Source organism: Protopterus annectens, chromosome 4.part0, assembly GCF_019279795.1.
Source record: "Protopterus annectens isolate FY-2018-M chromosome 4.part0, PAN1.0, whole genome shotgun sequence".
Taxonomy (NCBI): domain Eukaryota; kingdom Metazoa; phylum Chordata; order Ceratodontiformes; family Protopteridae; genus Protopterus; species Protopterus annectens.
The window spans coordinates 712,118,441-712,140,940 of NC_056733.1; the positions used below are offsets into that span (position 1 = coordinate 712,118,441).

The 22,500-nt window shown below is 40.3% G+C and overlaps 1 protein-coding gene across 1 annotated transcript in view; it reads left to right on the top strand.

Moving 5' to 3' along the window:
• Positions 1–18,458: 18,458 nt before the first annotated feature.
• LOC122799557 overlaps positions 18,459–22,500 on the top strand; it is a 120,191-nt gene continuing 116,149 nt past the window's right edge. The window contains exons 1-2 of the mRNA XM_044068691.1: positions 18,459–18,586; positions 20,933–21,319. Of these exons, the coding sequence (XP_043924626.1) occupies positions 18,517–18,586; positions 20,933–21,319 (457 nt within the window). The 5' untranslated portion in view covers positions 18,459–18,516. The remainder of the gene's footprint in view (positions 18,587–20,932; positions 21,320–22,500) is intronic.

Genomic DNA, 22,500 nt, shown 5'->3' on the forward strand with positions numbered 1-22,500 from the left:
CAGGGCAGTGGAGGCATTGCATCTAATCGTGAGGGTTGGTGGGTGTGCTTGGAGGAGGCATGCCATCTAATCTCCTCCTGATGCTGCTGCTGCTGTGTCATTAGGTGCTGCCAGATGTATGTGTAGGGCTGTAGTACAGGCACAGGCACATTCCACTGGAGCCTCAGAAGAGATAGTGCGAGTAATAAACATTGTGAATTCTGACACTAATGACTCCTTGAACTATATGGGCAACTTCTTAGATAGGATAAATGACACACTGGATAGGGCAGTGACTGTGATGGAATGTCTATTGGAGGAGAGTGGGTATCCATGTGGCCAGAGAGCTGCAACATCTTCTGGTGTTAGCAGACATGGCCATGCAAGATCCCACTCCCATAGTGACACTATATCCACTGATCTGTCAGTGGTTGAAATTTCCACCCCAGACATGGTATACCCCAGGGTCATGGTACTGGACTTAGCCATGAAGAGATCTCATCTAGCACACATAACTCACATTAAGGTAGCATCAGAGTTCAAACCAGGACCATGCAAATGGCAGTGCTACTGGCAGATGTAGTTCTCATAGTCGGGTGACAACGCTAAACTGGCTACTCTAGCATGCATGGTTCACCCCTGTCTGAGATGCCAGGATGTAGTGTTAACACAGTGCTTGATTTTGTTCATGCAGACAGACACACACACACACACACACACACACACACACACACACACACACACACACACACACACACACACACACACATGAAAAAAATCACTTGCCCATACCCCTTTACTCACATGCAAACTATCTAAGCAGTACTGTTGAGTGCTACACACATGTTGTTACTGGCCCTGAACACTGTATTCTCTGAGAGATGTATGTGTTTCTTACTCACACGCACTCTCACTTCTTTGGTGATAGCCTTGCTCTCCTACCTGCCCCCACCCAGTGCAAATGATGAAGACTGTGCTCTGCCATTTGCACATCTTTGTGACAGGGTTGCATATATGTCCGATGCACACAGTAAATAGCTAATGCTTGCTTATTCACAAGCTTGCATTTATCAATATGCATTTCAGAAAAAAAGTTTTTGCTTTCTTGTTTGTAGTCATTGTTGAATAATTGCTTCTATAATTGTTGAACCTAATTGTATTTCAGTTAGTATTGTGATAACAGCATTGTAAGTTTTAGGTACTTCAGTCTTAGTTCTTGGTATGGTTGTGCAAATAAGAGTATAACTGACCTGCTCCATGTTTTATAGATGTTAGTCAACTAAAATGCTTGATGCACAGTATTGTTTGTAATACATAACTGAATGCAGCAAAAGTCTGACAGAGGACCATTGCTTAGGGACATCTATGCATTTCTATATGAGAATAATCAGTTCTGTAACTTATTTCTTTTTTTTACATGTTCCACACTTACCTTGTCATTAGTGCAGGTACAAATTGCGGCCTTGCAGGTTGTCCCTGTCTGATGCTATAAAAACACAGCCATTCCATGGTTAAGCATGTGAGTGGAATTTTAGGCTTTGATCCAGATAGTGAGTATGTGTGCCTAGGTAGTGAGTGTGTATGTGCTATCCTTTACCTCTTAGCCAGAGCCACGGGTACTGGTCACACTTCTGTGGACCATCACCATCTCCAGCTGGTGGTTCTCACTCAGACTCCTCATCTGTACCTGCTGCTACTGCTGGCCCTGTCTGTGGCCTTTGAAACTGTGGACCAGCTCCTTGCTGTCCTCACTGAAGCTGTTTTCTGAATGTCATATTGTGCAACATGTTGCAGCCTGTAAGCATTATGGCAGACATGCCTGGTTCATACTGCAGTGCATCTCCTGATGTGTCTAGACAATGGAACCTTGATTTCTGCAGTCCAAACACACATTTTATGATAATCCTAGTATGAGCATGGACCTCATTATATCCTTGCTCAGTGGGGTTGTGTGGATTTCTTATGCGTGTCATGAGCCAGGGCTCACCGTGCATAACCTTCACTAGATGTTCTTGAGGAATGCTATCCCTAGGAAACTTGGTGTACAGCTCACAAGTGTGCCATATGTGTGAGTCATGGAAACTGCCTGGGTTAACTGCACAGAAACTGTAGATGATTCATTGCGCATTACAGACAACCTGACAGTTTATAGAGTAGAAACTATGGGGTTCAAATGGAGAGATGATAAAATCAGCAAAAGGAGAGAAGTATTGCTGGAATAGAATTTATTCTCATGTCTTGGTGAGACATTCACGAGGTGGACAAAATTTCACCAAGATGACACTGATATAGAGACTGCATTTTATATAGCATATATCATGGACAGGAACAGGTTAAAAAATAAAGAAGATTGCTGGGTGCACAAGTCTCAGGATAAAAAACTGCCCAATCCTGGTAGGTACACTGATACCAGGACTGAAGAAATGACAGTGTAGAATCCTCAAAACATGGAAATATTCCTACAATGGGGATAGCCAGGCTCAGGGAGAGGATAGACCCCTGTTGTAGAAGGAAGTAGCAGTCCACAAAAAACACAAAAACTGATAGGGTAAAAAGAGCCATACAGATGATAGCTAGGACTATTGAGGATAAGGAAGAAGTTATGTATTGTTACTATTTTGCAAAAAGCCCAGAATTTCCAGACAAAATATATACAAAAAGACTAAGAGAGAGAAATTAAAGAAAAGAAAAATACTTTCACAATAAAAACTGTCAGAAGCTTCTAATAAAAATTTGTGTTCATTAATACAACAAATCCATGAAAAACACTATATAGACCAAAAAACCTTGTGTTGTTTGGAAAAAGACGTGACTGAGGAAGCGTGAAAATTTAAAGAACAAAATTTAGAGATGTTTGAAGGGTATACAAAAAGAAATATGGAAATGTTAACCCCAAAGATATAGGCAAAGGCATCCGGATATGGAAAATTTCACTATAAAAAATAAAAAAATAAGATCACAAAGAGAGAGTGTATGAACAGGAGATCAGTCAAGTAGAAGTTAAAAAAACTGAAGCTGAAGTCATGGAATGTTTGCAAAGCGAAGGATTCAGCTGTTGCAGGTGTTTAGTGAAGTACATGTCAAATGGGGCATTGTACTCAATGACTGGCCTAATGAGTGAAGAGTAGAGGGAGACAATGACCTCTTTCTTCCTGGATGCAAACCCTTAGTAATAAGATGTGCCACATAGAAGGACTTTCTGACCACAGTGGCAATGTGGTGGTCAAAAGAGAGATTGCTGTCAACCTGTGTTCCCAGATCTCTTATAATGCCTTCTGTGTTCAGCGGACTACCATCAATGTGGTAATTCGTGGGAACTGAGTTCTTCCCAAAGGGGATGATGACACATTTTTTGGCATTAAGCTTAAGTCCATGGTTCTGACACCAGTCATGGGAAAGAAGAGATTTAATATGATGAAATACTTATGCAAAGAAGAAAGCAAATCTAATCGATGCAAAAAGAGCAGCACCAAAGATATTTGAAGAGAACTACAGGGAAAGACATCCAGATATGGACAATTTCACAACACAAAAAATAAGAAAACAAACAGGAAAAATAGAAAAGAGGAACAGTAATGGAGAAACTGGGGTTATGGATTACATGCAAAGTGAAGGATTTAGTTCAGAAAATTTAACTCAGATAACAGAGGAAGGACGACAAGGAGACATAGTGGTGGAATGAGGAAGTACAGAAGAGTATACAGGCAAAGAGGTTGGCAAAGAAGAAGTGGGATTGTCAGAGAGATGAAGAAAGTAGACAGGAGTATAAGGAGATGAGGTGCATGGCAAAGAGAGAGGTGGCGAAGGCTAAGGATAAGGCATATGAAGAGTTGTTTTGAAGGTTGGACACTAAGGAGGGAGAAAAGGACCTGTACCGATTGGCTAGACAGAGGGACCGAGCTAGGAAAGATGTGCAGCAGGTAAGGGTGATAAAGGATAATGAGGGTAACATACTCACAAGCGAGAAAAGTGTGTTGAGGAGATGGAAAGAGTACTTTGAGGGGTTGATGAATGAAGAGAATGAGGGGGAGAGAAGGTTGGATGATGTAGGGATAGTGAATCATGAAGTACAATGGATTAGCAAGGAGGAAGTAAGGATAGCTATGAAGATAATGAAGAATGGAAAGGCTGTTGGCCCACATGACATACCTGTGGAAGCATGGAGGTGTTTAGGTGAAATGGCAGTGGAGTTTTTAACCAGATTGCTTAATGAAATCTTAGAAAGTGAGAGGATGCCTGAGGAATGGAGAAAAAGTGTTCTGGTAGCGATTTTTAAGAATAAGGGTGATGTGTAGAGCTGTAGTAACTACAGAGGGATTAAACTGATCAGTCACAGCATGAAGTGGAAGCTAGGTTAAGAAGGGATGTGATGATTGGTGAACAGCGGTATAGTTTCATGCCGGGAAAGAGCACTACAGATGCAATGTTTGCTCTGAGTGTTGATGGAGAAGTACAGATAATGTCAGAAGGAGTTGCATTGTGTTTTTGTAGACTTAGAGAAAACATATGACAGGGTGCCTAGAGAGGAGTTGTGGCATTGTATGAGGAAGTCAGGAGTGTCAGAGAAGTATGTAAGAGTGGTACAGGATATGTACGAGGGTAGTGTGACAGCGGTGAGGTCTGCGGTGGGAGTGACGGATGTGTTTAAGGTGGAGGTGGGGTTACATCAAGGATCAGCTCTGAGCCCTTTATTATTTGCAATGGTGATGGACAGGTTGATGGACGAGATCAGACAGGAGTCCCCATTGACTATGATGTTTGCAGATGACATTGTGATCTGTAGTGAGAGTAGGGAACAGTTAGAGGAGACCCTGGAGAGATGAAGATATGCTCTAGAGAGAAGAGGAATGAAGGTCAGCAGGACTAAGACAGAATATATGTGTGTAAATGAGAGGGAGGATAGAAGTATGGTGAGGCTGCAAGGAGTAGAAGTGGCAAAGGTGGATGAGTTTAAATACTTGGAGTCAATAGGTCAGAGTTACAGTGAGTGTGGAACAGAGGTGAAGAAGAGAGTACAGGCAGGATGGAGTGGGTGGAGAAGAGTGTCAGGAGTGATTTGTGACAGACGAGTACCTGTAAGAGTGAAAGGGAAGGTCTACAAGAGGGTAGTGAGACCAGCTATGTTATATGGGTTGGAGACAGTGGCATTGACAAAAAGGCAGGAGTTTGATCTGGATGTGGCAGAGTTAAAGATGTTAAGATTTGCACTGGGTGTGACGAGGGTGGACAGGATTAGGAATAAGTATATTAGAGGGTCAGCCCAGGTTGGAAGGTTTGGAGACAAAGCCAGAGAGGCAAGATTATGTTGATTTGAACATGTGCTGAGGAGGGATGCTGAGTATATTGGGAAAAAGATGCTAATGATGAAGCTACCAGGTAACAGGAAAGGAGGAAGGCCTAAGACAAGGTTTATGGATGTGGTGAGAGAGGACATGCAGGTGGTTGGTGTGACAGAGCAAGATGCAGAGGACAGGAAGAAATGGAAACAGGTGATCCCCTGTGGCGACCCCTAACGGGAACAGCCAAAAGAAGATGAACAACACAACATGATAGAGTAACGGGCACCCAAATTAAGGAGAAATTAGTGGAGCAGGAATCATCTGATCAGTTGGCATATGAAGATAGTTTGGAGGGTCCTAGAGAAAACCAGTACAAAGGTTCAGTTAGAGCTATACAGCAAGGAAAAGAACAGGAAATGATGGCAACTCTGAAATAGTCAATGTTATGAAGTGATAGGCCAGTGAGTTCCCATATGAAAGAACAAAGGATGGCACAGGAAGAAGCTCCTCTGGAACTTTCTACAAAAAGCAAGCAGGAAATGGCGAACAAAGAATGTGCCCTCAGTTTAGAAGAAAATGATCTAAGAGAAAAGTCACTTTATTTAATAGAGTTGGATAGACATATTAAGATCAATGAAAGAAATAGACTGCAGAAGGTCAATAAAACCCAAAAAGTTAGAATTATGATAAAACAAATGAACACAGTAATTAGGACTGGCAACAGAGATTCATGTGATATAACAGAAGTAAGTAGAATACATTACTGTGCAGCCATATTAATAACAGATAAAGTCCTCCCACAAGAACACAGGGTGGTAAGGGAAAGGATGGGGAGAAATCGAATCCCATCATAGAAGTATCATATAGAGAAAAACTATAAATCTGTTAAGACAAGAATTGTCACCATTGGAAGAGTATATAAAGATAGACATGATAAAAGCAATGCACAGTATTATAACGGATCAGGATGTATCATGTACTATCACAAATAATAATTTATTTTATTTTATTTGACAATTGTTTACCAGGGTGGTCTGACTGGGTCTACAGAACCCGTTTTCAGCAGAGGCCCGGAAAGAAAAGCTCCACATACAGTACAAATCCAGTATAATCCAATACAATACAAATGACATTAGAAATACTATACAAAAATAAGTTGACAGAAACTATGTTACAAGATTAGACATCTAGACAATTCTACAGAGTTAAAACAGTATTTTAACTTCTGTGCACTATATATTCTACTTACTATATAAAGAATATATATATATATATATATATATATATATATATATATATATATATATATACACACACACACACATATATATATATATATATATATATATATATATATATATATATATATATATATATATATGATGTTCAAATGTACAGGATATGAAATGGGATAAAGTAATGGCCAGAGAGATTGAAACAGAGTTAAGAAAAGCCTCTAATTAGAACACCCCAGACCCAGACGCAGTGCCTAACTTCTAGTTAAAAGTATTAACATCTTTGCACAAAGATTTAGCCATGAGTAAGAACTATTTATATGTGCACCCCAAACAGACACCAGCCTAGTTAACAACAGGAAAAACAATGCTATTACTTAAGAGTGAACCTGCAAGCTACCCCAAAAACTATGCACCAATAACTTGCCTTCTGACAATGTATAAACTATACACTGGAATTGATGCTGACAGAGTTTATAGTCATTTAGAACTCAGTTATGGAATAGAACAAAAGGGTAATAAAAGAAAGTCATATGGAACAAAGGATCATCTGTTGTTAAAGTCATAGTGGAGAACTGTACAAAGGGGAAGAATCTAACTATAGCATGGATAGAATACAAAAAAGCATTTAACAGTATGCTACATTCATGAATAAAAGAGTGCTTAAAAATGTATAAGGTACACCCTACACTGATAAACGAGATCACAGCAACCATAAAACAGTGACAAACCACTTTGCAATTAAGTCATGATAAAGGACAATTATTATTGCAGGGATTAAAATTCAAAGGGCGATATTCCATTCTGACTCTGTCACCCTGCTCTTTTTTCTTGCCCTTAATCCATTAAACTGTCTGTTTAACAGATTAGGTCATGGCTGTAATTTGGTTCCCAGAAAGCAAAAAAGCTGTAGAGACTTCTCATCTTTTCTTTGTCAATGAGGAACTGAAAGCACAACTGTAATTAGTCAAGACTTTTTCAGATGATATAAGAATGTCATTTGGTCTTGACAAATGTGCAAAAGCAACCTTAAAAGCAGGAAAGTTGCAGCACCAAGAAAACATCAGTTTGGGACAAAAATATGATAGAAAATAATTTGAGCAAGGGGGAATGTATAAATATTTGGGAACTGATGAAGGGTCAACAATAAAACATGAACAAATATGAATAAAAATCAGTAAGGAATATTTTAAAAGACTTAAATTAACCCTGAAAATATCGTTGACATCTTGGAACAAAGTTCAAGCTATAAACCAGTTTGCTCTTCCTACAGTTTTGGAATGATTTACTGACCCCAAAAGGTGTTGGCTAGATTAGACAGGAAAACAAGAAGGATGCTTCATGCTCATCAAATGATTTATAAAAATCAGTGCATGCCAAGATTAGATATTTCCCATTTTGAAGGAGGTATGGGCCTCCTAGAAACTGATTACATGTATAGATCTGCAATAGTGGGACTGCACACATATCTGCTGACCTCGTAAGACCCAAATGTAGTGAAAGTTTTGAAATATGAGGGGAATAAATCTAAGATGGCTTCTCTTCTTAGTCTAGTAGAAGCATATCGGCGTCAAGCTGGAATGGAAACTAAACCAAAAATAGATAAAAATAAGGCAGCAACTGAATGTGCAAAAAAAAAAAAACAAAAGAAAGAATATATGGTGAAGGATCAGATAAGAAGGCAAAAAATGTGGAAAATGCATAAATATAAGTGCAAGTATAGAAAACTTCTGGAACAACTTCATGTTAATCAAGATCAAACACATGAATGGTTAAGGAGAGGCAAATTCAAACCAAAGGATGAAAGGTTAATATTGGCAGCCCAAGACAGTGGACTACATACACATTGGTTTACAAATTCCACTGAACATGTGGGCTAAACAGACAACTGCAGGTTTTGTAAAACAGAACTAGAAACAGTTGCACACCTTGTTGCTGCTTGTGACATACTAATGGCAGAAGGACTGTATACTGAAATGCATAATAATATGGCAAAATTGTTGCACTGGGGATTGTGCAAACATTATAATACTGAAGTAGCTTAAAGACACTGGAAACATGAGTCATAAAGCTTTACAGAAAATGACGAAATCTAAATCACATGGCATCACCTATTACCAGCAGTTCAAAAGATAGATGCCAGAAAACAACATATATTGGTCCATGAAAAGAAGACAAAAGTAGCATTGATCATTGAAATCTCTACACCGAGTGACTACAGTGTCTTGTGTACAGAGACACAAAGTCATAAAATATCAGGATTTGTAGGCAGAAATGAGAGCAATGTGGAAGAAAGATACCCAGACAGTTCCAATTGCAGTAGGAGCAACAGGTCTTATAAAAAAAGCATTTACAATCGTATTTAGATATGTTACAGATACATGCAACAAATTGCAGGAGTCATTACTGGGCCCATTGCTGGTGCTGTGAAGAACACATCTGGGTTACAACAACGATTGAAACAGTACTAATTTTATGAACTTTAATCGTACTTTGACTTAGGAATGGGATCCGTTCCCGTCATGGTATTAGAAACTCAAAAGATATGGAGAAATTAAAAAAAGAAACCTTTTCTGTTGATGTACTTCCTTCTCTGTTCTCCAGGTGGGGCTTTGATTTCTATGTGTGTGCAATCTATAGCCCCCAACACTTCATGGAAGTGTGCTATTGTACAGAAGTTCTGAATGGTTCTTGTTCTTGCCTGTGGGTTTTGTGGGAAACAGATATGCTCCCTTACATGTAACAGTATTGCATTTAAAAACTGATGCAATATTGTAGAGACTGATGCCTGTGACACCCCTAATACCTCTCCTGCGGGCTTGTAGATGGTATCAGTAGCTAGTATACATTCTGCTAAATATACCTTTGTTTCCGCAGGGATGGGATACTATATACCTTTGTTCCTAAATGAGATGGGATTCTCCATGATTTCCCTGGGGCCTGAGGTGGGGGCAGCAGAGGTTGCATATTTCATTCAGTGTTTCCCCATCCAACCTATATCTCTCTGCCGACTGGATTAATTGTTGACTGCAACTGAGCTGAAAATATAAGTATCTTGATTTTTTTTTGATTATTTTTACAGATTACTGTTTTTAAAATTTAATATATATATAGCACTTTGTCTATTCTGTATCTTTACAAATCCTTATCTGTTTAAAAACTTTCATTTGTGTCTCTAGTGCTTGCTGTCTGTAGGCTATTGTTTTAACTGAAGCCTTTTCTCTGTGTAATTATCTGTTGGCTAGTGGGGGCTGGTTCTTTTGTGTTCTTGTAAAAAAAAAAAAAAAAAGCTGTTCTGGTACTTAAGCCCTAACTTTGATAGGGTTTCTGTCTTTACACACAGTGCAGACTGGATTAATTGTTGACCACAACTGAGCTGAAAATATCAGTATCTTGATTTTTTTTTGATTATTTTTACAGATTACTGTTTTTAAAATTTAATATATATATAACACTTTGTCTATTCTGTATCTTTACAAATCCTTATCTGTTTAAAAACTTTCATTTGTGTCTCTCTTGGTGGCTTTGCAGTTGCCCACCCCTACTGTGACACTCCTCCCAGTCTAGTGTCATTAGCTCATTCTGCCTAATACAGAGAGAACATTTGATAAGGCCTTCTGTTCCTCCTTTTTCCCTTTCAAAAAGAAAAACAAAACTTTTTTTTTTTCGTCTGAACCTCCTTGTGTTCTGACTGTGCTTCTCAAACATTCTGGAAATATACAGTATATTTCAGAGCATTTATTATAACTGTAATAGCCTTAATATTGCTATAACTCAAGTGTTCTAGGTTGCACTGCATCTGAAGTGTTTGTGTGTTTTAGCTGCTTTTCTGTATATATAGACTTTTCTGTTTCTTTTACTAAATAAGCTCTGTAAAGTTGTTTTATTGCATTCCTGCCTGTATCTCTGAGTTTTTTTTTTTTGCACTTTTAAAGTTTGTTTTTGCTTAGTTTAATTGGTAGGCTACACACTCAAGTGTGCTAGCTGAATTAAAGCATTTACTGTGTTTCTGTACCTAATTTCTGCTACTTTCTAAGAAAAAAAAAATCCTTGTTTCCTGCCTTTACTGAACTAGAATAGTCCAGTCTTCAGGTATTGCTGATCTCTGGGCTGTGTCATAGTTCCTGTGTTGCCCATATCCATATTTGGATAGGAGGAAGCTTCTTTGTTCACCAGTGAGAGTGGGGAGCTCTGAGCAGCCTATCTGTCCCTTGAGGAGTGGTTCCAGCCCAGTGACCTGTAGCTTATGGGCTGTTTTGTGTCATAGTTCCTGTGTTGCCCATATCCTTATTTGGATAGGAGGAAGCTTCTTTGTTCACCAGTGAGAGTGGGGAGCTCTGAGCAGCCTATCTGTCCCTTGAGGAGTGGTTCCAGCCCAGTGACCTGTAGCTTATGGGCCGTTTTGGGCCATTTCCTAGCTCTTTCTAACCCCCTGCTTTAAAGCCAGCTTTAGCGCACTTTTGCGCTTGTAATTTAAAGTTTGTCCTGTTTTTTGCATTTACCTGTTGAGGCTACACACTCAAGTGCGCTAGCCTGTGTTACATATTTACTGCATTTTCCTGCTATTTGTTGAAAAAAGAAAAGAAAAAAAAATATCCTTGTTTCCCGTCTTTCCTGACCTAGAGTAGTCCAAATACAGGCTTTGCTGCATTCTGGACTTTTGGAAAGTTCCTGTGTTGCCCATTTCCTTTCTTGGATAGAGGGAAGTTTCTTTGTTCACCAGTGGCAGTGGGGAACTTAGAGCAGCCTATCTATCCCTGGAGGAGTGTTCCCAGCACAAGAATCTGGTAGTCTATTGGCCGTTTTGGGCCAATTTCTAGCTCTTTCAAGTCCCCCTGTATAAAACCCGCTTTGGCGGTTTTGCGCTTGTTACTACTCAGCCAAGCTCCTTTTGGTCCGGCAGAGTGGTGCTAGCAGCAGAGAGGCCAAAAGAGCGACTGCTAACCTGATGAAAGTGTTTTTTCCTGCTACTATCTGGGCGACTGTCCGGTCTAGCTAAACTGCAAGTATTTCTGTTTCTTGAACTGTTTTAAACTGCTTAAAGTTGTTTTTGCACCTGCACTTTTAAAGTTTGTCCTGTTTGTTGCATTTACCTGTTGAGGCTACACACTCAAGTGTGCTAGCCTGTGTTAAATATTTATTGCATTTTCCTGCTGTTTGTTGCAAAAAAAAAAAAAAAACAAATAAATGATTCTTGTTTCCCGTCTTTCCTAACCTAGAGTAGTCCAAATACAGGCTTTGCTGTATTCTGGACTTTTGGAAAGTTCCTGTGTTGCCATTTCCTTTCTTGGATTAAGGGAGGCTTCTTTGTTCACCAGTGGCAGTGGGGAGCTTAGAGCAGCCTATCTATCCCTGAAGGAGTGTTCCTAGCACAATAATCTGGTAGTCTATTGGCCATTTTGGGCCAATTTCTAGCTCTTTCAAATCCCCCTGTATAAAACCCACTTTGGTGAGGTGTTTGCGCTTGTTACTACTCAGCCAAGCTCCTTGTGGTCCTGCAGAGTGGTGCTAGCAGCAGAGAGGCTAAAAGAGTGACTGCTAACCTGATAAAAGTGTTTTTTCCTGCTACTACCTGGGTGACTGTCCGATCTAGCTAAACTGCAAATATTTCTGCTTCTTGAACTGTTTTAAACTGTCTAAAGTTGTTTTTGCACCTGCACTTTTAAAGTTTGTCCTGTTTGTTGCATTTACTTGTTGAGGCTACACACTCAAGTGCGCTAGCCTGTGTTACATATTTATTGCAATTTCCTGCTGTTTGTTGCAAAAAAGAAAAAAAAAAAAAACTGGACTTTTGGAAAGTTCCTGTGATGCCATTTCCTTTCTTGGATAGAGGGAGGCTTCTTTGTTCACCAGTGGCAGTGGGGAGCTTGGAGCAGCCTATCTGTCCCTGGAGGAGTGTTCCCAGCGCAGGAATCTGGTAGTCTGTTGGCTGTTTTGGGCCAATTTCTAGCTCTTTCAAGTCCGCCTGTATAAAACCCGCTGTAGCGCAGCTTTGCGTGATTTTGTGCATAGCACGGCATCGAGCAGCGCTGCTTATTTGGGTTTGAGCCTTGGAACTGATCTAGTTCTCATAATAAACACCCTATTCCTACGCTAAAGCCTAGCACTTGCTCACTAAAGCAATTATATAAGTCAGCACTAAAAAATTAAAAGCACTACACCCTCACAAACTCCCCTTGAGTAACTTGTTCCCCATTGGCCCTTTTTTTCAATTATAAAGGAATTCCCAATACTATTCTAGCATGTCCAAAGGTCAGTTGTGAATCTCCTCTCTGGTCCAGCTGGTGAACCTGGGAATCTTGAGGCAATGTTACAACTGCCTAATGTACACAGACAACCCTCTCCTCCTCCCAACAAATTCCAACACATGTGAGAGATGCAACCATATAGCCAAACTGGAGGCTAAGCTCTCTCAACTCAGTACTGGCGTAACCAGTCAGGAGGAGAAGGAAACCACACTCACTACAATTCCAGTCTCACATAGACCTACCACGACAGCAAACCAAACACATAAACACACAAAAATATACTTGATGGCTCTAAATAAAAATCTGCCTAAGCAGCAGAGACCTCCAAAGCAAACACCCAAGCAACCGCTACCCCAAAACAAAACACGTGCAACACATAGCTCACAAAGCCAGTGTGCCAAACAGTCACAGCCCTTAAGGCTAAACAACACACCTGATACACTTGTAATAGGTGACTCTATCATCAGGCACACTGACGTCCCGCTCACCAGACTGAACAAGAAGAAGGTCACGGTGAGCTGCCTGTTGGACGCTAGGATCCACCACATAACACAAGCACTCAGGTCACTCCAAGGCAAGTACAAATATGACTCAGTCATTGTCCATGCTGGTGTGAATGACCTGAGACGTACCTCCCTGGACTACATGAAAAGAGACATAGAGGAGCTCTCTGAGCATGTAGCCCAGGCCGGTATGACCCTGACCTTGAGTAGCATCTTACCCTCACCAAGAATGATGCCACAGTATGAAGACAAGATTATCAATTTCAACAATTGGCTTAAGTATTGGTGTCATTCAAAGGGGATCCAATGCCTGTCAGCCTGGGATGACATGCTCGACAAGCCACGATGCTTCGTTAGGGATGGCTTGCACCTGTCACCCTTGGGCTTTCGGATATTGGCAAAGGCTCTTGCTACCCCCATAGTGCCTTTTTTAGGCAAGGCTCAAAAGACAAACCCACCTTCATAGGTATCACAAGGGATAAGAAACTAAGAGTAATGCTACTCAACGCCAGAAGTCTAAACCTCAAGATGCACGACTCAAACTCTCCTTAGCATGGAGAACATCGATATCTGTGCAGTAACAGAAACCTGGTTCAAGGCTCACGAGAGCACCCCAGCACTACCAGGTTATACCTCATACCATGCTTTTCGACCCCAAAACTTGGACCGAACCACAAAAGGAGGGGGAGTATCAATATTCGTCAAAGATACCCACACCTCCAGGTTGGTGGCACAGCACGAAGCATCAGAGACTATCCATGTGCAACTAACAGTGGGTAAAACTGCCTTCCAGTTTATAGCCTGCTACAGACCACCCTCCCAAACCCAGGAACCCCAGTCGGCCTTCCTGAGAACACTGGAAAATATGAAGATCTCTCCAAACACCATTATACTGGGTGACTTCAACTACCCAACCATAGACTGGGAGCATTACTCTAGCTCCAACACCCTAGCCCAAAGGTTCCTAGAATTTATAAACTCAAATGCTATGGAACAACTTGTTACCACTCCCACAAGACGGGAAAACATACTGGACCTGATCATCACCAACATGGGGACTCTATGTTCCAGACCAGAAGTGTATCCCTCACTGGTAAGATCAGACCATAAACTAATCTCACTGGATATTCACATCCCGACCCCACCCCATGCCCAGAAAACCACAGTGAAAAACTTCTCTAAAGCAAATTTCACACTCCTCAAAACCGAGGTGGAATCCTTCAAAGCCCCTGGGCCTGTGGATAATACGGCCCAGACCACAAAATCCTTTATAAACGCATTCTATGAACACCTTCAGGAATGCATGGATCATGCAATCCCAAATAAAACCAAGACCCAATCCTCCAAAGGCAGACGTCCTGTCTGGTGGACCCCAGCCATAAACAAACTATACAATAGAAGGAGGAAGCTACTACATGACAGAGCAAAATCCCAAAAGGGGAAGGCATCTCTGATCAGTATTAGCAAAAAACTACGGGCACTCATAAAATCGTCTAAGGCCAGCTTCGAGAGAAAAGTTGCACAGGACACTAAGGATAATCACAAGGCTTTCTTTAGTTATGTTAGGAACCTGGGTGGGAATTCCCAAATATGCTCAGAATTTGTCCAAAATGACAAAAAATACACCGAACCCACAGACATTGCCAACATCCTAGCTGACAGGTTCAGCGCAAATGTCTCTCCCCCCTCCCCACCAAAAGGGCTAATATCTATCCCAGCAGAGTGCTGCCCCCCTGACATCTCAGATGCTCAGGTAAGAGCTGCCCTCTCCAAAGCAAGAAACACAGCATCAATGGGACCAGACAGTGTCCTGGGCTGCGTCCTACATGAACTCCAAGAAGAGCTAAACCCAAACCTAAAACTACTGTTCAATCTCAGCCTTACTACAGGATATGTACCCAAACAGTGGCATACAGCAACAGTGGTCCCTCTCCACAAAGGTGGTGCCTCAACGTATCCTGGAAACTATTGCCCCATAAGTCTCACTAGCTTGGTCTGCAAAGCTATGGAAAGGATCATCATGGACCTTATAAAGAAAGATATTGGGGACCTACAGACACTGGATCCTACCCAGTTCGGCTTTGTTAAGGGCAGATCCTGCCTCTTAAACCTGGTCGATTTCTTTGAAACAGTCACCAAGGCCATTGACAAGGGGAAGGTGGTCCACACAGACTACCTGGACCTCGCAAAAGCCTTCGATACAATACCCCACTCGGGCATTATAGATAAGCTCACCAGCTTAAATATAAACCCCTATGTCACTAGATGGGTTGCAAACTGGCTCAAGGACAGAACCCACATGGTTAGAATAGCTGGAGCCATGTCAGACTCCCAACCAGTTACAAGTGGCATCCCACAAGGCTCAGTCTTGGGACCTCTCTTGTTCGGTATATATTTCTCGGAGGTACAGGCCAACATGGAAGGACTGTGGTGACCAAGTTCGCAGATGACTGCAAACTGGGCACCATAATGACTCTCCAGCTGACACAAGCATCCTCCAAAAGGGCCTCATAGAAACAGACAACTGGTGCCAGAGCCATGGCCTCAAGCTAAACGCCAAAAAGTGCATAGTCATCCCTTTGGCAAAAACAGTGCCCACAAATTACCACATAGGTGGTAATCCATTAAGTACAGAAGAAGTAATTAGGGACCTGGGGACCCAAGTTGATAGCAATCTCTCATTTGACAACCACATGGCCAAAGTGGTTAGAAAAACATTTTATATAGCCCACCTAATCATGAAGGGATTCACATCTAGATCAGGGGAGGTCATCGTGCCTCTTTACTCATCCCTCATCAGGCCCATAATTGAGTACAATGCCCCTTTGGGATGTACCTTACCAGACACCTGCAGCAACTGGAAAGACCCCAAAAGTACCTCACCAAGAGGATCAAGGGGCTCAAACAGATGCCGTATGCTGCCCGGTTAAAGAAACTCCAGCTCTACTCAGTGGCATACCGCCTGCTCAAAGGCGATCTGTGCCTGACGTATAAAGCCATGTCCAACCCGGAATTAATGGACATGCTGCACCTCAGAAAATCCAAATCCCATCGAGCTACGCGCTCGAGGGACTTAAACCTCAGCACTGAAATAAATAGGACATGCTGGAGGGACAGATTCATAACCCAGAGGCTCCCTTCACTCTGGAATAAAATCCCAGTCCATGTTTGGCAGAGTCCCTCATTGACTCTCTTCAAGAGGAATCTTGATGAGTGGATGGGAGATCATAGGTTTACCCCGGGTATCACTTCTGTGTCACTGTTAGACAGAGGCACAGTATACTAACCTCGAAAAAGGGCATAGCAAAATTAATTTAAAATGGGTGGCGAAAGCCATACACACTCTGGCTAGGCTTATAAATGCCCTAGGGCAGATAGACTAGTATGAACCTATGAAGTCCATGATAAGTCAAACATGTTCTAAACATCCTTATTCTTGCCCGAGGTCTAGCAGTAGCAGCAGCTGCACCCTAATTTAAAGCCTGTTGCAAATGCAGCATAATAATAGCAGCAGCGACCCCTAACATGCTTTTTCCCCCCTAAGAGTATTCATGCCTGTATTCCAAAGAGTTTTGGTGTACAAGGCAAAAGCCTACACTGAGTGTACACAATTGTTTTATAGCTTCCTGAATAGTCCCACCATGTTGGATTGGTTAATTAGCATGTACTTCAGCTCTTTATGCCTTCATTAGCATATTCTGCCATTAATTTGTGTTTGGTAACTGTACATGATGTGTAGAGCCGCTTAATGGATTTCAAATAGCACACTGTCATGTAGCTGTTAATGAATCTGGCCCATGACCCATGATTTCAGACAATCTTAAATTTTTTTTTTCAAAATGTTTTATTTTGGTTTTCCAAAGTACAAGATAAACCAAACAACAAATACAGTATGGGAATATACTTGGTACATTATAATATGTGAACAATACCTATACAAAATCATGAAACTAAATTCTTTACAACTGTACAAAAGTGCCATATATTTTGTTATCATAACCATTTAGTGAGCTTACGATATTGTAGAGAGTCCTTGCCAAAGCATATCCCCACATATATTAGATAGGTTTCTTTGAGGTTAGAGACCTGTACACGTATGTTAATGCAGATGGATTAAGCTAGCAGTGTGTTAAAGACCTGTTCCCATATTTTTATCTTCTTGATCATGTTATTTTTTACATCAATTACCCACTTATGAACTAGCAGATGTCTGATTGCCATCTTTTTGAATTCATTCCATTTGATGTTCACTCTGCCCCCCCCCCCCCCCCCATTTGGATGCTATGCAGAGTTTCATTATTAGGAATAATGTGATATGAATGTTTGCTTGGCTTTTGGATACTTCTAGAGGGGGAATATGAAGGAGCGTGAATTCTCATGTAAGTGTTGTTTTCTGATATCCTTGTTTTTGTAGTTGGATTTTTAGAGTTCCATAGTTTAAATACACATTTACAGCTCCAAAACATATGTATTAGATCTGCTTCCTGTGAGCTACAATATGGACAGTATGGTGAGTTGGAAGAATTAAATTTGCATAGTACTTGAGGGGGTGTGATAAGCATTGTTGTTAATTATGAGTTGTGTGTATGTTCATTTTTTCAGTGGTAGAGCTCTAATTGTTAAGGACAAAGCCTGGTTTAATTGTTGTTCAGTTATTGATGAGTTATTTTTTAAACAATAATTAGAAATGAGTATGTTGTCTTGGAGTTTAATCTGTGATATTTATTTATATGTGTTTGTTATCATTTTCCTTGATATAATTAAATTCCATAAAGTTTCACAATTGTTTATATCTACTTTAATTTAATATTTTGAAGGTGTATGGAACATATTTCTTTAATTTGTCTTAAAATAAGTGTGTATGATTTTGCTAAGTTAAGTTGAGATCTCAGTTCTGGGATTGTATAGTGGAGGTAAGGGTAGATATCCCAAATTCTCATAGACAAGCTTACATTTTACTCACAGGGAAAGGTAAATTGCAGAAAATTGTGATGCATGTAATAAACCATTAATAATTCATTTAATGGGTGCACTTGTAAACTCATCAGAAAGCTTTGTCTCCACTTTGTTCTAGTTCAAAATAGAACTGTCAGCAGAACTTTACAAGAATAGTTCTTCTTTCCACTGATGAAATGCATGATGAAGTGTGAAGTAATACCAGACTGCATTTATTAAGCTATTTATTGAATACCAGAGCATCCAAGCTGCAGTGTAAAAAGCTGATACAAGCCTCTTTCGGTGTACAGCAGAACAAGCACAAGCAGTCTGAGCAATGATCTTTCTAACAGGCCTGCTTCTGATCCAGTTCTTCACAATCATCAACTCATGCTTTGTGAGCTTAGGTAAGGAATTTTACATTTTAAATGGTCACACTACCACCGCAGAAGTGCTTTAAGTGAGTTTAGTAATACTATACATAACATTGTTGATATGTCACTATCCTGATGGAGAGGTCACTAATAATCTCTTATTTAAGACTTGTAACTACTATATACATCTCTTAGTCTTATATAACCTTTATAAAACATTAAAGTTTCCTGAACCTGAGGGGCTATGAGTTACAGCATTCTGAGTACAAACTGTCTCTCCACAGATGTGAAAGGCTTTGCCTTACATCACATTTCATGAGCAATTTAGTTTTGTGAAACAATCTCAGTTCTGAGCAAGTTACATACCATTTTCAAAGCAATATGTGTTTCACATTTGTTAATAGCCTATTACCATGTTTTCATTAGGAAGATGACCAAACATTTATATTCCACACAGGTGTCCAATAACCATTTGTACTTTTTTTTTTGGGGGGGGGATGCCTTGACTTTTGTGTTTTATAAAGATTTTTATTTATTTGAATTGTATTAATAGATGTTCCTGCTACTTCTGAAAGTAATTTGAAATGTAGCTGCAGTCCTGTAATTGAATATAAAAGTTTTCATGAGATATCTAATGAAATTGACGGAGGCTGCCCATGTGAACCTGGCACAGTTCTTTAGCAGTTAGCTTTGGTACCTCGCAAGATGTTGTAGATGGACTGTCATTCTTCCAAACTGCCCATAGGCATATTTGCTGTGTGCGTTTGTGTGTGCATTTGCATGCATGTGCATGTGCATATGAGTGTGTGAGTTTGCCCCGCCATGGGCTTGCTTCTTGTTTAGATTTAGTTCCTTTGCTCTGCACCTAGTGAAACCTAAGATAGGCTTCACTTTTTCACAACCCTGAATTGGATTAAGCAGGTAAACAGACAATAAAAGAAAAATGAATTTTAATGTCTATTTTGACTAGGACGTTACTCAGATGGGGAAATAAACTTATTTAAGCTTGGAACAAAGTGATTCTCACAAGTTGTTCACAATAGCTGAGATTATTGGTGGACACATAATACTTTCATGACCAACTTGCAAATTGCAGATGTAATGAGTTTCTGTAAGTTCACAGCCCGTATGCTAGAGATACACAGTTTGACATTGAGAACAATTATGGCAAAGTCTGCAGTTCCCTTTTCAGTCTTTGTGATCCGTGAGATTTATTCCTTAGAGCTGGGTGTCCAGTACGATCTCCATGCCTGGCACAGATGCTGAATGAAGGGGCCAGGTAATGGGTAAACCTTCGTAGAGAGTATGACTTATCTTTTTCTGAATGCACAGAAAGTAACATACCTGTTTGTGACAGGATGAGTGATAGTGATAGGGGAAAAGTGGGGGGGGCAGAAGTAGTATGACCACCCTGCATGGCTTGTATTTGGAATTATGCTGTGCTTTTATGGTTGTTTATCCAACCGTATACCCCTTTCTGTCTAGTGATTTGAAGAACATCAAAATAAAACATGATGCATTATTTAAAAGAAATATCTGAGTAAATCTTTCAATTTAAATCAATAAATATTGATATAAAAAAAAAGAAAGAGGTCAGTAAATTCAGCAACTCAAGATGTTTCAGCAGTATAGATTTCCAGAGGACAGATATTTGTGATTGATAAATTTTCAGTTTAAGCCTCACTTTCAATGTCAGGGTACAGCAGCATAATATATTTTATGAATGACTACCCTTCTGCATACATGGGTGCACACACACACACACACACACACACACACACACACACACACACACACACACACACACACACACACACACACACACACACACACACACACACACACACTATGTCAGGTATGGCAGATAAATTAATTTTGAAACATAACATTTTGTCAAGCAGTAGGACACTATATTCTACCTGCAAATGTTTTAACATAATGCAAGAGATTTCGCACTTTCCATAAGTTCTATATACATTTCGTATCAGGTCAGAGAGCAAGTCTTAGCCAGCATTTAATACTGAAGCAGTGTTTACAGACTACATTATCATAAAGAGAAGAAAAAAAAAGCGGGCATAAATAAAAAAAGGTTGCAGATGGGGAGGCAACTTTTTCCAGTCTGAGCTATGCTTGCTATATTACTCACTGCTTAATGACAGATTAATATTACAATATGGGTGCTACATTTTTAATCATGTAATTTTTTACAGTATACTAAAGCACACTTGTGTGCTTTGCAAGAAGGTACTGTAACAATCTTTGAGCATATTGTATAGCTATGTAATTTGTTCCATACTCAGACAAGCAGGTTTGTTTTACTGTACAAACACAGAAGTATTGCCCATTTATCTGGAATGAGTTGTTTCTGTTTGTTTTTAGACTTTGTCAGGAGCACCACTGTGAACCAAAGTCCTGAGTACATTTCTATAACAGAGGGAGACAATGTGACTTTAACTTGCTCCTATTTCCATGTTCGCCTCAGAATCAGTCAAATCGATAGCCTCATCTGGAGTTATACACCTGGAAGAGACAGTGTAAACTGTTCTAAGCAACTTCTAGTGCAAAAAATAAATGATTTTGAACAAGAATCCTATATGGAAAGTGAAGGTCGGTATCACAGCTGGTGGGACATGTCTAATAACAGCAACTCGCTCCTCATCATGGATCTGCAGCAGAGTGATACTGGACGCTATTGCTGTGAGGTAGTTTCCACACTGCCTTATTTATCAGGGGTGAATCAGAATGGGACCATGATAATTGTTCAAGGTAAATATTTTATTTCTGATTTTTTTCTACATTTGTAGAAGTGAAATATTGTAGTTTTAGTGGTTGAATTTCTATTTGTATCATACCCCTCAAATGTCCAGATTTTGGCAGAATGTCCAGAGTTTTGCCTGATATTTTTGGTCCATTTCTCACCAAATTTGTCATTTTCTGGCAAATTACCGAGGATTGAAGTCGCTAAATAATGATATAAATTTGTGTTTCGGACTTCATGTACCTCTGAAAATTCATGCTAAAACTAAGTCATTCTTGCAACTCACTAAGTTTCAAGACCAATATTTAAAAGTTGTCTTTTTTGGGCCTTTGCCCCCCTGCAGTTATTTTAGGCTTTGTCCAGATTTCTTGTGCTAAGAGGTTGAGACATATAGGTTCATAGGTTCATAGGTTCATACTAGGCTACCCCTTTAGTATGGGGAACTATACCCATTATTTTGCTGTGCCTCTGTCGAGCAGTGACATTGAGGTAATCCCTGGGGTATATCTGCGATCTCCCATCCATTGGTCAAGATTTCTCTTGAACAAGGCCATTTTGTTCCACAGCATAGGAGTCTTTGGGTGATAAATCTATCCCTCCAGCATGTCCTATTAATAGCCGTGTCGAGGTTTAAGTCTCCGCCTTGTGGCTCTGATGGATCTATTTTTTGAGGTGAAGCATATTCATCAAATCTGGGTTTGACATGGCCTTGTATGTTAGGCAAAGGTCACCTCTGATGAAAAGAGTAAGCGACTGAATAGAGCTGGAGTTCTTTCAGTCGGGCAGCATAGGACAGATTTTTGAGACCCTTTATCCTTTTGGTGAGGAACTTTCTCCAGCTGCTGCAAGTGTCGGGTCAGATACATTCCGAATGGGGCATTGTACTCAATCATTGGTCTGATGAGTGATGAGTAAAGGGAGACCATGACCTCCCTTGATCTAGATGAGAATCCCTTCATGATAAGGTGGGCAATGTAGAAGGTCTTCCTAACTACTTTAGCTACATGGGTGTCGAATGATAGACTACTATCAACCTGGGTCCCCAGGTCCCTTCTGTGCTCAGTGGATTGCCACCTATTTGGTAGCTAGGGTAACCTTGTTTTTATGACTATGCATTTTTGGCATTTAACTTTAGGCCATGGCTCTGGCACCAGTTATCCATTTCTGTGAGACCCTTCTGAAGGATATC